The sequence below is a fragment of the Peromyscus eremicus genome, chromosome 1 (genome assembly GCF_949786415.1).
Source record: "Peromyscus eremicus chromosome 1, PerEre_H2_v1, whole genome shotgun sequence".
NCBI classification, from domain to species: domain Eukaryota; kingdom Metazoa; phylum Chordata; class Mammalia; order Rodentia; family Cricetidae; genus Peromyscus; species Peromyscus eremicus.
Genome location: NC_081416.1, coordinates 112,800,597 through 112,815,048, shown reverse-complemented (window position 1 = coordinate 112,815,048; position 14,452 = coordinate 112,800,597). Strand labels below are relative to the sequence as shown.

Sequence of the window (14,452 nt, the reverse complement as noted above, 5' to 3'; positions counted from 1 at the left end):
TCTGCAGCTTTCATTGCTAGACACACCATACTCTTGGTATTGCCAGCATCCTGGGATTCCAATACATCCTAAGCTTTACTTTCTCAGTTCCCTGTCAAAGCCAGGGAAACTATATGAACCTGCCACCCATTCTTTGGTCTCAACAGCATTTTGGAAACTTGGTTTAAGTCCCCAGGCAACCTTCATTATTTTATACTTCATTCCAAAAAACTAGAATCACAGCAGTGGCGCTGGTGAATTCTATTGTTAACTCACCTGTTGTTTAAATCCTAGATCACAGTTTCAGTGGCCTCTTTATGCCCTGGGGAATATTTCTCTAGTGAAAATTTTGCACCAGAGAGCCACTAACACAAACTTAGTTGAGTATCTCTTCTGTCAAACATTTGTATATTCATAAGTTGATGGGTGGGGTTTTACTTTCAAAGGATTTAACTAGTTTTCCATGTATGAAATAGTATTTCAGTTAATGGCACTAGTTAAAGATGTTTGTCTACATTGTCATGGTCTACAACTTTAGATTTCTTTACACTAATTTAATTACCATTTGTATGTTTTTCAAATCTTTCAGAAAGTTCTCACTGTAAGTTTGACTAAAAACCCTGAGTAATAACCATACCACTGCCTGAATGCCCGACAAAGGAAGTATTTTTAGTTGCTGGGGACCCACGGGTCAACTTTCTCTAAGAATGTAACCTCTGATAAGTTAACAAGTCTCCAGTGCTAGATCACACATACAAAAATATTTGGGCAGCAGAAATGGGTCTTGGAGAGTGAAAACATACACACACACACACACACACACACACACACACACACACATACACACACACATCAATTTGTGTGGAGAGTGAAGTGAGACAGAACTGGAAAGAGTTGGGGCATGAATATAATCAAAAGACATTGTAAGAAACTCAGAACTCTAAAATAACTAATTAAAATGGGATACATAATAAGTTATAGGAACATAGACTTGTTAACATGCCCTATAGTGGGTATTAACTCAACCCATGACCTAGGGCTAGCTGGCCAGATAGAGGCAGTGCTTCTTGCCTGCCTACTAGACCTCTTAAAAGGGAAGAGGGACGGGGTCACAAGCTCTCTCTTGGGCATGAAAGGCTTCCTGGCTCATGGTTCAGTGACTTGGAGCTTTCCTCATCTTTCCCTGGCAATCAAATTGGCAGCGAATGGTGTTGCTTCATTTTGTATAAATGTGATCTCCATTTCATCCCTTAATAAGTATGTTTTATCCCCCAAAATCGGTGGATTTCTAACATTAATGACCCTTATAACCTACACATTTCCAGCAAGGCATTTAAATTAATAGAACTTAGAGTCTTTTATATGCGTTGTTCATGTTAGTACTAAAATCTTAAGAACTAAATGATATATTCAGTACTCATTTCCACTGGATATATTACTACTATTCTGTTAATTCTTTGAATTTTCATTTATTTTTACTAATCTGAGATACCTGGATATATAAAAAAAAAACAAGTGGATGCTTAGTACCAATAAAGTCTCCATCCTTTGATCTAAGGTATTTATTTTTCTAACTCACAAGAATACTCTCAGCTTTAAGTATGACTATGTAAAATTTGTGTTCAACTCCCTTTTTGCATGCTAGGATTTGGTTTGCTGACAATGAACAGCTACCTTGTTGTGTCCAGATTTTTCATTTTAGTCATTTGTCATATCTGACTCTTACACTCTATTACCTCTTTAGCAATAACCACTGAGTATGCGACATCAGTTGTCCTATTAATAGAATTTAGTTTTGTGCCATTTGTGGCCTATGGGAGCAGATACTTGGATTACAGTGTTCTTACAAAAGTTCATTACCATCACAGATGAAAAAGAGTGAGATTAAAAGTGACTAGTGCAAAGGGAAGAAAAGAGAATAGTAGGGGAATACTAGAGAGGTAAATTTATATTTGTGTATGAGAAGGTCATAATGAGATAGTAGCTAAAGAAAACTTAACTAAAGGTTTTTACTTGAGTCTTGAGTGGCTACTCAGCCATCAATTTGACATGAGTTTGGCTTGATCCATATCAATACATCATGTGGAGTTGATGAAACTATTAAGGTTTACTCATAAAGGTATCACTCACAGGCTCATATATTTTCACACTTTGGTCCCAGATGATCAAGTTGTTTTGTGAGGCTTTGGAGTAATTAAGAGTGGAGACCTAGGTTCTGGCTATTACAAACAGTGCTGCTACGAACATAGATGAGCATGTGCCCTTGTGGTATGATTGAGCATTCCTTGGGTATATGCCCAGGAGTGGTATAGCTGGATCTTGGGGGACACTGATTCCCAATTTTCTAAGAAAGTGGCATATTGATTTCCAAAGTGGCTGTACAAGCTTGCATTCCCACCAGCAGTGGAGGAGAGTTCCCCTTCCTCCACATCTTCTCCAGCATAAGCTGTCTTCAGAGTTTTTGATTTGAGCCATTCTGATGGGTATAAAGTGGTATCTCAGAGTTGTTTTGATTTGCATTTCCCTGATGATTAAGGATGTTGAGCAATTCCTTAAATATCTTTCAGCCATTTGAGTTTCCTCTGTTGAGAATGCTCTGTTTAGCTCTATAGCCCATTTCTTAATTAGACTGTTGGGCATTTTGATGTCTAATTTTTTGAGTTCTTTATATATTCTGGATATCAGCCCTCTATCAGATGTGGGGTGGGTGAAGATCTTTTCCCATTCTGAAGGCTGTTGCTTTGTCTTGTTGACTGTGTCTTTTGCTCTACAAAAGCTTCTCAGTTTCAAGAGGTCCCATTGATTAATTGTTTCTCTCAGTGTCTGTGCTACTGGTGTTATATTTAAGAAGTGATTTCTGCTGCCAATGTGTTTTAAGACTACTTCCTACTTTCTCTTCTATCAGGTTCAGAGTAACTGAATTTATGTTGGGGTCTTTGATCCACTTGGACTTAAGTTTTGTGCGTGGTGACAGATATGGATCTATTTGCAAGAACAACCTAGATGCACTTCAACTGAAGAATGGATAAATAATATGTGGTACACATATACAATGGAGTAATAACTCTTAATATGCCTTATTCTCTAACATTTTAAAATGAAGATTTGCTTTTTAATCATTTTATTAGTACAAAAATAATATTAAAAATTATGATGCTATTTCTAGTCATACTTAATAATAATAGTTTTTGTTGTAATTATAAATATGTGAAATTGAATTATATATTTTATAAATTTATCAGAAGAATATTTATTATATATAAATATAAATAAATCATCTGACCACATATTTGTCATTTTATATTATTCATATTACTTCATTTCACCCATTGGTATTTTGTGGAAGAAATAATAATATTCCAGATTTGATATAACAGAGATAAATTAAGAAAATCAAGTAATGGTTTTCATGTCATCCTTAATAGTGTTCTCATTTTTAAACAGTTCATATTTAGTTAGCCAATGAAATTTGTTCACATCTCTCATGTACAGCTTGTTGTTTTGAACTATTTACATATTTGGTTCTCTGTAGCCATCAATTCATGGTCTGTAGACTTAGCCGAACATGAATCAAAAATAATTTTATCCATCTCTGGTGCATGAGCAGGCTTTTTGGAACACACTACCTATGATGGAACACCTTGCACAGACTTGAGGCAGGGGGATGGGCTTGTACCGGCCTCTACTAAATGTACCAGGCTCTGCTGACTCCCCATGGGAAGACTTACCTTCTTGTAGGAGAGAATGAGGAGATATTTTGAGGGGGGAAACTGAAGGGGTGGGAGGAGGGAGGAAGGGTATCTTTAATTGGTATGTAAAATGAATAAGTTTTTTTTTTCTTAATAAAAAAAGAAAAAAAAAGAATGGAGACCTAGCTTGTAGATGGACAAAAGTAGTGGAAGTCCTTGATGATTAGAGCCTGTCTTCCTTCTAGTGCTGTCTGCCGTCTGGTCAATCAGTACGGGGAGAGGGGCATTGCACTATTCTCCACAAGATGGACAATCCACTCTAGATGCAAGGTCTTTCCTGCCATGGTAGACTAGTGTCTCCTGAAATCAGAAGCCAAACTGAATCTTATCCCACTTAAGTCCTTGCTATCAGCTATTTGACCACAGCAACAAAAAGAGCGCTAACATAAATTATCACAGGCTTCTTATGTATCTTTGTTGTGTTTTTCTATCCTTCTTTCCAGGAATCCTTAGATCCAAGAAATATCAAATGTGTTCTCACTTTCACAATCCTAAAATAAGAAAAATAAAATTTTTAAATTCCTGTGGCTATACCATGTGATTATGTGTTTCAGTTGAAACATTTATTTCATTTAAGCTAATTCACATCAATTTTAAAGTACTTTTTTTCTGCAACTTTGACGACACATTTTAGATATTTTGAAAACAATTATTACTTTAGAGTAAAAACCATACAAAAATTATAAAAAAAATGGAATTATTGGCTTTTACTCTATTGCTCCATCTGCACACCCACAATTTCACAGTTTTATGGTTTATTGCTTTCATTTCTGAGTAGGAAAATTCACATCTTGTATCTTCTTGTATAATATATGATGCTCTCATGTGTTTAAGTGTTTATTCTTTAACTTTATGGATTCAAGAAACCAATATATATAAATCAAGTAGAGAAACTGCCTTGGGTTTTCCCTCACACTACAGTGGAAAATTGTCCAGTGCATTGGTGTTTGTGGTAATGGTGGTGGTGGTGGTGATAGTGGTAATGATGATTCTAGATGTGTGTGTGTTTTTAACAATAAGTTTTACAGAGTCCAGCAATTTGAGAGTAAGTCAGGGGAAGACATGTAAGGAGTTGAAGGAAAGAGAGTGTTTATTGGAAATGTATAAACACAATACTCACTTATAAAATTATAGATAATTAAAATAAGGGTGAAGTATAAACCTGAATAAAATATATCTTTCCCCTGCCTCTATGTTGAAGTATTTTCTCTGTCAGTTTTATGGTTTTGCATCTTGCAATAAGGTCTTTGAGCCATTTTGAGAGATATACTCTCCTCTGTCATTAACACTCTTTCTTTTGCTTGGTTGAATCTACAGAAAATAATTTCAATTGTGGTTTTTATGAGAAAATTTGAGGTTTTAATTTCTGACACTTCTGCTAGATAACTTTAATTAAATTCACCAGAAGACTCATTAAGCTCTGCATTCCTATGCTTCTCTAACCCTTAAGCAATAAATTCTTCTACCTTCTTCCTGTACATCAATTTCAAAATATTTAGAAACACAGACTGATATTAACCTTAGTTAGGCCTCTCACTCCTTCATTACCAATATTGTGTATTAGAAGAAATTCACATTTCAGTGACAAAATACAATGATTTAATGAAGGAATTTCTAATTTGCCTCCTTGTTTCTTATATACTTCATCACATTCAGGAAGGGATGCCATCAGGGCCATGAGTTAAATGCTCACAATCCACCTGTGGTTAAGAAGCATAGAGAGATGAATTATTTCATTCCACTTAATCCTTCCTTTGATTGAGAATGGGACCCTAGACCACAGAATTCAGTACCACACAAACCTGGATGAATATTTCCACCTCAGTCAAACCTCTATGAAAATGTATTCAGAGATTTGTTTCTCACATGATTTTAATTTTGTAAAGTTCATAACAAAAAAAAATCACCAACACAATTATTCTTAATGTACTTTCACCTTAATGATTTTGACTTAGTGTTTAGGTAAAGTCCATGATATTAATGTATTTAAATATGTGGTAGTACAGAAACATATGATGCCTTGAGAAAACTTGATCAATAATAAACATAGTTAGCATGAAAAGCACAATTAGTAATGATACACATTTATTGTTTGGTTGTAAGGTCCTTAATAGATTTTAAAAGTGATGTTGAACATTTTTTATCTATGTTCTTCAAAAACAGTTTACCTTCTGCAAATAGTTAGAACTTTTGACAAGACAGTTCATGTCTCCTGAAGGAGAGCCTTTTACTAGGATGATCCTAATGGACGAAGTATTACAGTGCCCTATAATGGCTTAATTCCCTTAGAACAACACTTCTCTCAAACATTGTCAAAAAATTTTCTGTTTAGAGCAGATGGTAATTTACACAGAAAACTAAGACTGGGCAAGGTGAAAAAAAATAAGAGTCTACATAATCAGCCCTAAAGGGAAGATATACACTTCATCCTCAGGTCCAAGCCCTCAGGGTTCATTGCTTAGAGCATATGGAAAGTATATAAAAGCCAGATTAATTGGATGATTACAAGGAAGTGTTTTCCCAACACAGAAATGAAGCTGTACACAGGAATTCACACAGTTTGTGACAGTATTTATACAACTTGTGAAATGCCAAACCAGATGAAATCCCAGCATGGAAGGGGGAATAAAACACAAAAATTCCACTCCTAGCAGAAGAAGTATTGGCAATTCATAGATACTGAGAACTCAGGAGTTAGTTTTCTCTAAGAATGTAGCCTCTGCCTGGTGGTGGTGGCACATGACTTTAATCCCAGCATTCAGGAGGCAGAGCCAGGTGAATCTCTGTGAGTTCGAGGCCAGCCTGGTCTACAGAGCCAGATCCAGGACAGACACTAAAACTACACAGAGAAACCTTGTCTCAAAAAAAAAAATACTGTAGCCCCTGGTAGATTAACCAATCTCTGCTGCTAGATCACACATACAAGAAGTTTGGGGCAGCAGAAATTGGTCCTGAAATGAAAAACAAAAAACAAAAAACAAAAAAACTACACAAAGTTGGGTGAATAGTAATGTGTCATAGATCTGGGAATAACTGGGGTATGAATATGATCAAACAACATTGAAAATCTCAAATTCTGAAGGGACTAATGAAAAGGTAATAAGCAAAAGACAGAAACCTAGAGTTGGTGGTTTGTACTTCATGAACTACTTTCAGTAAAGCATTTAAATTAATAAAGCTTGGTCTCTTTTATGTGTGTTGTTCCTTGTATCACTAGAAACATAGAGATTTAAATGTTAATACTCATTTCAGTTGCTGTATTATTAATATGTTTTTAATATTATTTACTATTATTAATAAAATATCTTAATATATTTTATTAATTAATTAATTTTACTAATATGAGACAACTGGAAAATTTCCAGTATGAGAAATAATTTTAAGCAAAAAAGGTAAGTAGTTTTTTGTCATAAATGTGACTAAATTTGTACTTAGTGCCAATAAATTCTCAATGCTTTGAACTAAAATAGTTATTTTTCTATCCTATGATCATTCTCTCAACATTAAAAATTACTATGTAAAATTTAAAATTAATTCATTAATTAAGCAGTTATTAGTTGTAATCGTACTTTATTTTAAGATATTTTAATTTATACATTTTAATTTATTCAATTTTAAAATTTATAAGGATATTATCAGTTATTGCCAATTAACTTTTGTCTAGATTTGCCATCTTGACATATTTTATATTTCAGATATCAAAAATATCATAATGGATTATTAATCCAATAATTATATCTAGTTTCCTTTCATACTCATATCAATGTTCATGTACAATATTCAGTGTACTGTAATTATAGCACCACTCACTTCTAGAATTGAATAAAGTATGAGGAGGCTTCAGGTGTGATGGGTAGGAATCACACTCCATTTATTTCTCTGTAACATAAAATAGTACTTCAACCCAGTGTTTTCACTTAAGGCTTAGGTATTTTGGAAGAACATACTAGTTAATTACTTATGCATATATTACTTTATTTGTGAGTCTCTGCATGTTTTTCACATCTACATCTATGTTCATAATCATGACCAAAAGAAGTAGAAGAATCATCTTCCCAAGCCTTCCACATTAGTTTGTCTTGAACTATTTTAGAGGGTCATGAACCATTCATTATTATTTTAACTTAATTTAGTGACATTTCTGCAATTAGGAGCAGATGCATGGGTAAAAGTGTATTTGTAAAATGTCATTACTAACTTAAGATGAAAAGAAAAAAAAAGGTGAGATAAATAAACTAGTGTAAGAAAATTGGTGGGACAACACAAGTTATAACTTTATAGAAAATAAAAGTTTATACAACTGTATATTATAAAATTACATTTGATATGAAAAGGTTGTCATGAAATACTAGCTAGAGAAAACTTGTAAGTGAAGATTTTTATTTGAGCCTAGACTGTTACTACTGACCTAACAAGTGGATATGTTTTGTGTCATTTATATAACGAGTTCTTACAGATTTTGTGATATAAAGTATCTCTTAGATATCCTAATAGATCTGCCTTCTTAATAATTCCAAATCCTAAAAAAAAAAAAAAAAAAATGGTCATCTGGAAACAAAGTGTGAAAACATATGACCCAGTCAATGATATTTTATAATCATACCCTCCAGGGGAGACCTTGCCTTGGAGGAGGTAGGAATTGGAGGAAGATTGGGGAGGAAGAGGCTGGGAGTAAGAGGAAGGAGGACAGGAGAATCTGTGGCTGATATGTAAAATTAAATTAATTATAAAATAAAAAAGGCAGATCTATTGGTGAAATTATTAAGGCTACTCCACGTAGTTAAAAGGGAGGTCTATTTAGTGGCGTAATTTACAAATGAAGGGATAGGTAGGTTGCAGGGTCTAGAAAAAGTGTGGCGCAGTCCAGCAGTGTTCTACTTCCAGCATCCAGCGTCCAGGGTCCAGGAATCAAGACATCTGGATCTCGAGTCTTCAGGGTCCTCTCTTGGCCCCGCCTTGTAGGCCTGACAGTTACCGAAGCTTCAATAGAGGTTGGAACTTCCAGATCAATGTTGGAATGGCTACCCACTACACAGATCTAGCTTGTGGACAGAGGACCGTCCTCAAGGCATAGAGCTTGACCCTTCTTCTAGGGCTGCCTACAATCTGGTTGAATATGTGAGGAAGTGCACTGCACACTCATCCCAAGATGTCAAAGATTATCAAGGTGCAAGGACTTTCCTGCTATGGTTGACTCATGCCTCCCAAGTCTGGGAGTCAAACTGAATCCTCCCTCTCTTAATTCCTTGCTATCAAGTGTTCTGCCAAAGCAATGAGAAGAGTGCTAACATCAGTTCTCACAGGTGTGTTAGTGAAGTTGCTTTGTTTTTTTTCATCCTTCTGTCTGAAATCTTGAGTTCTCAGAAATATTAAACATGTCCTCACTTACACAACCCTAAAGTATGTATAACAAGGTTTACAAATTTCTGTGATCACAGCTCCCCTGAAAGAATTCTCATGTAACAGATGATGATTTCTTTATATTTCCTCCCCCTCTTAGATGGCATATATACTAAACTATTTTTTATTAAATAAAGTAAAATAATATTTCACTCAGTGAGCATTAGGCAATAGAATTTGAATTAAGAATCATTAGCTCAGATTCCAGCAGACTTTTTTTTTAAAACTTATGAATGCCTGGCCTTAGCTCTGCTTGTTTCTTGCCAACTTTTCTTTTTTTTAATTTTATAATTAATTTAGTTTTCATATTAGCCACGAATTCCCCTGTCCTCCCTCCTCCCACCACCCCCTGCACTCCCCCCAATCCAACCCCATTTCTACCTCCTCCTTAGTACATGAGCTGCTTTTTGGAACCTAGGACCTATGCTGGGGCACTTTGCTTAGCCTAGGTGAAGGGAGGAGGGGACTGGACCTGCCTCAACTGAATTTACTAAATTATTTTATTAAATATGATGCATATTGACTTCCTTTTGGCTTTCACAAGATTATGTGTTTTAGTTGAGTACTTATTTTATTTAAGCTATTTCTCATAAACTTTAAAGTATTGTTTGTTCTACACCTTTGATAAATATTTTTAGTAATTTAGAAAACAAAGGCTACTTCAAAGTAAAAAGTACACAAAAATATTCTGAATAATGAAATGTCTACCTTTAAATCTGTTTCTCAGGTTACACAGCTGCAATTTTACATTTTTGCTGTTTAATTTATCAATAGGAAAATTCACATGAGACAAGTTCTTATATATGTCAATCTCTCATGTTTAGTTCCTTTTTATTTAACATAATACATGTAAGAAATCACTAAGCTCAGATATGAAAGCTCCCTTCAATCTTCCTATATGTCACAGTTGTAAAATAGAGCAGGGTGATTTCAATGGCAGTGTATATGCTTATGTGCTTGTGTTTGAATGTGTGTGTGTGTGTGTGTGTGTGCGTGTGCATGTGTGTAAAAACAATAATTATTTTTTAAAAAGAGGCCATGAATTTTAGAGGAAATGGGGGGAGGACATTGAAAGAGTTGAAGGAGAAGAGGATGTAGTGGAAAACAAATTTGAAAAAAAAGAAATCTTTATGCCTCTAACCTGAAGTGTTTTCTGCGACACTTTCAAAGGCTTGGGTTTTACATTAAAGTCCTTGTGCATTTATAAAGTAACCCTGTCCTCATCATCAATATTACTTTTTTTTGGTTTCATCTTCTGACACTACTGTCTACTCATCTATTTTATTAGATACAGTGATGTTTTAAATTATAATACTTCTATTATATTGCCTTGTTTAAATATCTGAATTTCTCTTCCAAATTTGTATGAATTCTGAAAAAAAATCTCAAAGCCTCAATATTCTTGTACCCAAAATTTACACACATCTTTTTGAACTGTTGACATAGTGAGTACATTTCCACAAGTATTTTCTATTGATATATGCTGCCTGTGGTTGAGAGCAATTTCAGTCCCCACCTCTCTCTCTGCCTCCTATTATTGATGTTTCTTGAATCTCCTCTCCACCTTATTCTCTTGCATCAGTAAGAGTTGTATAGAGCAAATGGCTTCTGCTATCTTCGACTTATGCTTAAAATAAATGTTGAGTGAGTTGAAATCCAGAGAAAGAAGTCTATTGCATGTGGTAAAAGTAGTTGTCAAGACAAAAGGCCAAAGATAAACCAAAAAGACAGAAGTTGGCTTATCTGGTCTTTGAATAAAAAAATCTCAAGTGTGTGAATTCAGAATGTTATTCTCAGTAATGTAGTGAAGTGGTGTTATAGAATAGACCACAGATACTGTGGGGGAGTTTGGAAAACAATTTAGATGACTTTCTAGGTTCTTGGACTCATCAGTGAACTAATCAATAAATAGACACAAAAGACCAGTAAACAAAAGTTTATTTGTAAAGTAAAACAGTTGAGATCTGAACACTAGACAACAAAGAGAGTGATCTTGTGGCTACCATGTTAGGCTAGGGAGAATTTTTTGAAATATGGGTCAGCTAATGTTAATGGTGCTCTAGACTGATGTGATTTTTTTTGTCACCTCTGTTTTTGTAATTTAAGTCTAGAAATTACATTGAGGTTTAATCTAGAGAAAGCACACACAGCTAGTTGAGTCAAGCATAGTAGGGTCACTTGCTTATTACTATGAAGTTTTACTACTGGAACTTGATATGTTGCTCAGTGGATAGAGGTTTTAAGGAACTGCACATTGCTCAAGGTATTTGACATAGGCAATGGTTTTAAAGATCACTGAGTATATCCCAGAATGGTGAGTACATTTTTTCTGCTCAAATGAGAGGACTAAGTGATTTGATTCAATATATGTTTGTCTCAGATGGAATAGTATATAAGGGAGGTAGACATTGCTTCAATGCTTATTCTGATTCTAGTAACACTTTTTCAAAATGATTATACATCATTGCAAATATAATTCAAAGTGGTTGTACATTATGAAAATCTCATGAAAAATATTTTTTTAGTAATGAAAACTAAATAAATACAAAAGATGGGTAATTATTCTGATAAAGTAGAAAATCTAAAAGAGATTTAAAACATGGCAAAGAGAATATTTTTGTTTGAAGACACTGGTAAATTCATCTCAAGAAATATTTCATAGACTAGTGATTCTTGTCTTTTGCAATTGTAATAGGTTCCATAACTTCTTTGCAGACACTGATGAGAACACTCACCTGCATGTAGTTAGAACTGATGTTTTACTGCACTTTAGGCAGGCTGACAAACATACATGGATGACTTTTGTGTTATCTTTTTCTGTAGAGAAACAATACCTACTTACATCAGATAGAGAAACAAAGAAAGACCTAAGTAACTCTACCAAAATTCAACTTGGAAAACCAATGTGTTTACTGGGGCTACTTACTTACAAAAGCATGGAAGACTTAAAGGTAGCTTCAGCACCCAGATATTCCATTCCCTGTATTGGTGACAGTTCACAGTAGCTGTATGCCTGCTGCTTGATGCCTGAAGTTCAAATAGCTTCACAGATCACAGAGCCCCTGCCAGGCTTCTAGGGTAGTGGGAGAGTCTCCTCTCCCCAGCAGTTGCTTAACACTTCTATAATATGGGAAAGGGCCTTGTGTTGTTTTAAAGTCACTAGAGTTTATAAGATTATTTAGGTGCATTCCTTAGACTCAGAAGACTTCCTCCTCTCACCTATATTGTTTCTATTCAGGAAATACTACAGAAAAACAAACACAAATTTCAACCTCTCCAGTGATAATACCCTCAATCTGAGTAGCTACTACTTGTCTTTTAGAATTTATATGACCTGATCTTTCTCCAGGTTTGTCTTTTCTTTAAGCATTTTCTTTAAGCATATTCTTTAAGGAATAGGCCTACTAGGCACTAGACCTACTGGGTTATCTCCTTGCCTATTGCTTCTAATTACTAGAAAGATTAGCACAGAAACTATGTGTGAATTTACCTTGATTGTTTGTATAATTCCACCTTTTATGTTGTTTCGATATTATAGTTGTTATTTTTATTTGTAAATGAATCATATATGGAATTATCAAATGATAAAATATTGAATCTTACTGTGAAAATAAATGACCAATCCTTTTAGATAATTATAGATCCCAAATGAGAACAGCTTTAGCACACCAGAGCAGAAACTGCAACCATGACTTCATATGTTAGTATCATATAATCTAATTTTCTGATCTTACATCATATCATCCTTATTCTGAGTGTTTATTTACTCAGGGCCAAAATGAATACTACACTTGTGTTCCCTATGTCAATAATTAAAAATCTTGCTTGTAACTTGTGAGGCACTATACCACTGACAGATACTTTGGAGTGTTAAGTGAAGTGAACCCCTTGGGCAGAGATTTTGCTGTAACCTCCTCAGAGCACACTTGACATCACTGTTCCTCAGGCTATAGATCAAAGGATTGAGTGCTGGAGGTAACAAAGTGTAGAGCACAGAAAACAGTCTGTCTGTGATTGATGGTACATCTGAGGGAAGCTTCAGATAGACAAAGCAAGCAGTAGCTATGAAAATAGTGAAAACAGTGAGGTGGGGGATGCATGTGGAAAATGCTTTGGACTGACCTTTAGTAGTAGGAATCTTCAACACAGTGGAGAAAATGTAAAAGTAAGAGATCACCACACAGATAAAGCAAGACATGCATAGAAACATGCCAATTCCAATACTTATGTAAATTGCACCAAGTGTTTCAGAGCAGGAAATTCTTAGCAATGAGGGGACATCACAGAAAAACTGTGGAATCACATTGGAGCCACAGAAAGGTGTGGAAAATGTGCCTGTTGTGTAGACAGTCCCAAAGAGTACCCCAGTGACCCAGGATACAACCACCATCAATGCACAGATTCCACTATTCATAATGACTTCATATTGCAGGGGGCAGCAGATGGCAATATAGCGGTCATAGGACATGGCAGTCAGAACAAATATCTCTCCTGCTGAGAAGGAAGTCATTAAAAGTATCTGGAAGGCACAACCCTGAATGGAAATGGAATTGTTGTGAGTTAGGCTGTTGACAAAGAAATTTGGGATTGGGACAGACACAAGGAAGACATCAAAAAGGGACAAATTCTTCAGGAAGAAGTACATGGGTGTTTGGAGCTTCAGATCTAGGGTGATGAGAGTGATGATGAGGAAGTTACTCATCAGGATTGCTAGGTACATTACCAGGAAGGACACTCCACAGACAGTCTGTAGCTCCTGGATGTCTGAAAACCCCGTGAGGGTGAATCCTGTTATTCTAGTGAAGTTAGGCATTATAGCTTCTTCCAGGGGTCTGTCAGGTAGGAGAAATGAACAAAAATTGACACAGTACCAAATAGTTGCACTGTTGTACAGAAATGCTCAGTGGAAAAGGAATGGAGCACTACATATTTAGCTCCGCATTGTTATGACACTTGCCTTATATTACCATAAAGTGCTACTTTCCCTTGATACATAAGTTGTACTAATTTACCATTGATGGCAATTTATTGTACCATGGTTGTTTTAAATTTTTAGAAAAACAGTAACAGACATATACGGTGCTTTTCCTAATAGAACGGACTCTTCTCTTGAAACAGCAATTGTCGGGTAAATGACAGACAGCAGAATAAAACCTTGGTGTCTCTCCTTTCACTGCTTTATTTCCTTTGTCTTAACTTTTCATAGCCACATTTGTCATTCAAAGGGATTTCACCTAAAGTTAGTAAGTGACATTCTCCAAAGCTAAAGACTAGAGTACCTATATATTTTCAAAAGATTGTTGTCTGCCACATTTTAGCATGTG

At 35.2% G+C, this 14,452-nt stretch overlaps 1 protein-coding gene across 1 annotated transcript; it reads right to left on the bottom strand.

Moving 5' to 3' along the window:
- Positions 1-12,933: 12,933 nt before the first annotated feature.
- Positions 12,934-13,941, bottom strand: LOC131902237 (olfactory receptor 14A2-like). The gene has a single exon (XM_059253271.1). It carries the CDS (start codon positions 13,939-13,941, stop codon positions 12,934-12,936), a length of 1,008 nt encoding a protein of 335 aa, XP_059109254.1.
- Positions 13,942-14,452: the final 511 nt, after the last annotated feature.

Coding starts and splice junctions, on each gene's coding strand:
- LOC131902237 (XM_059253271.1), bottom strand. CDS start 13,941: ATGCCTAACTTCACTAGAATAACAGGATTCACCCTCACGGGGTTTTCA.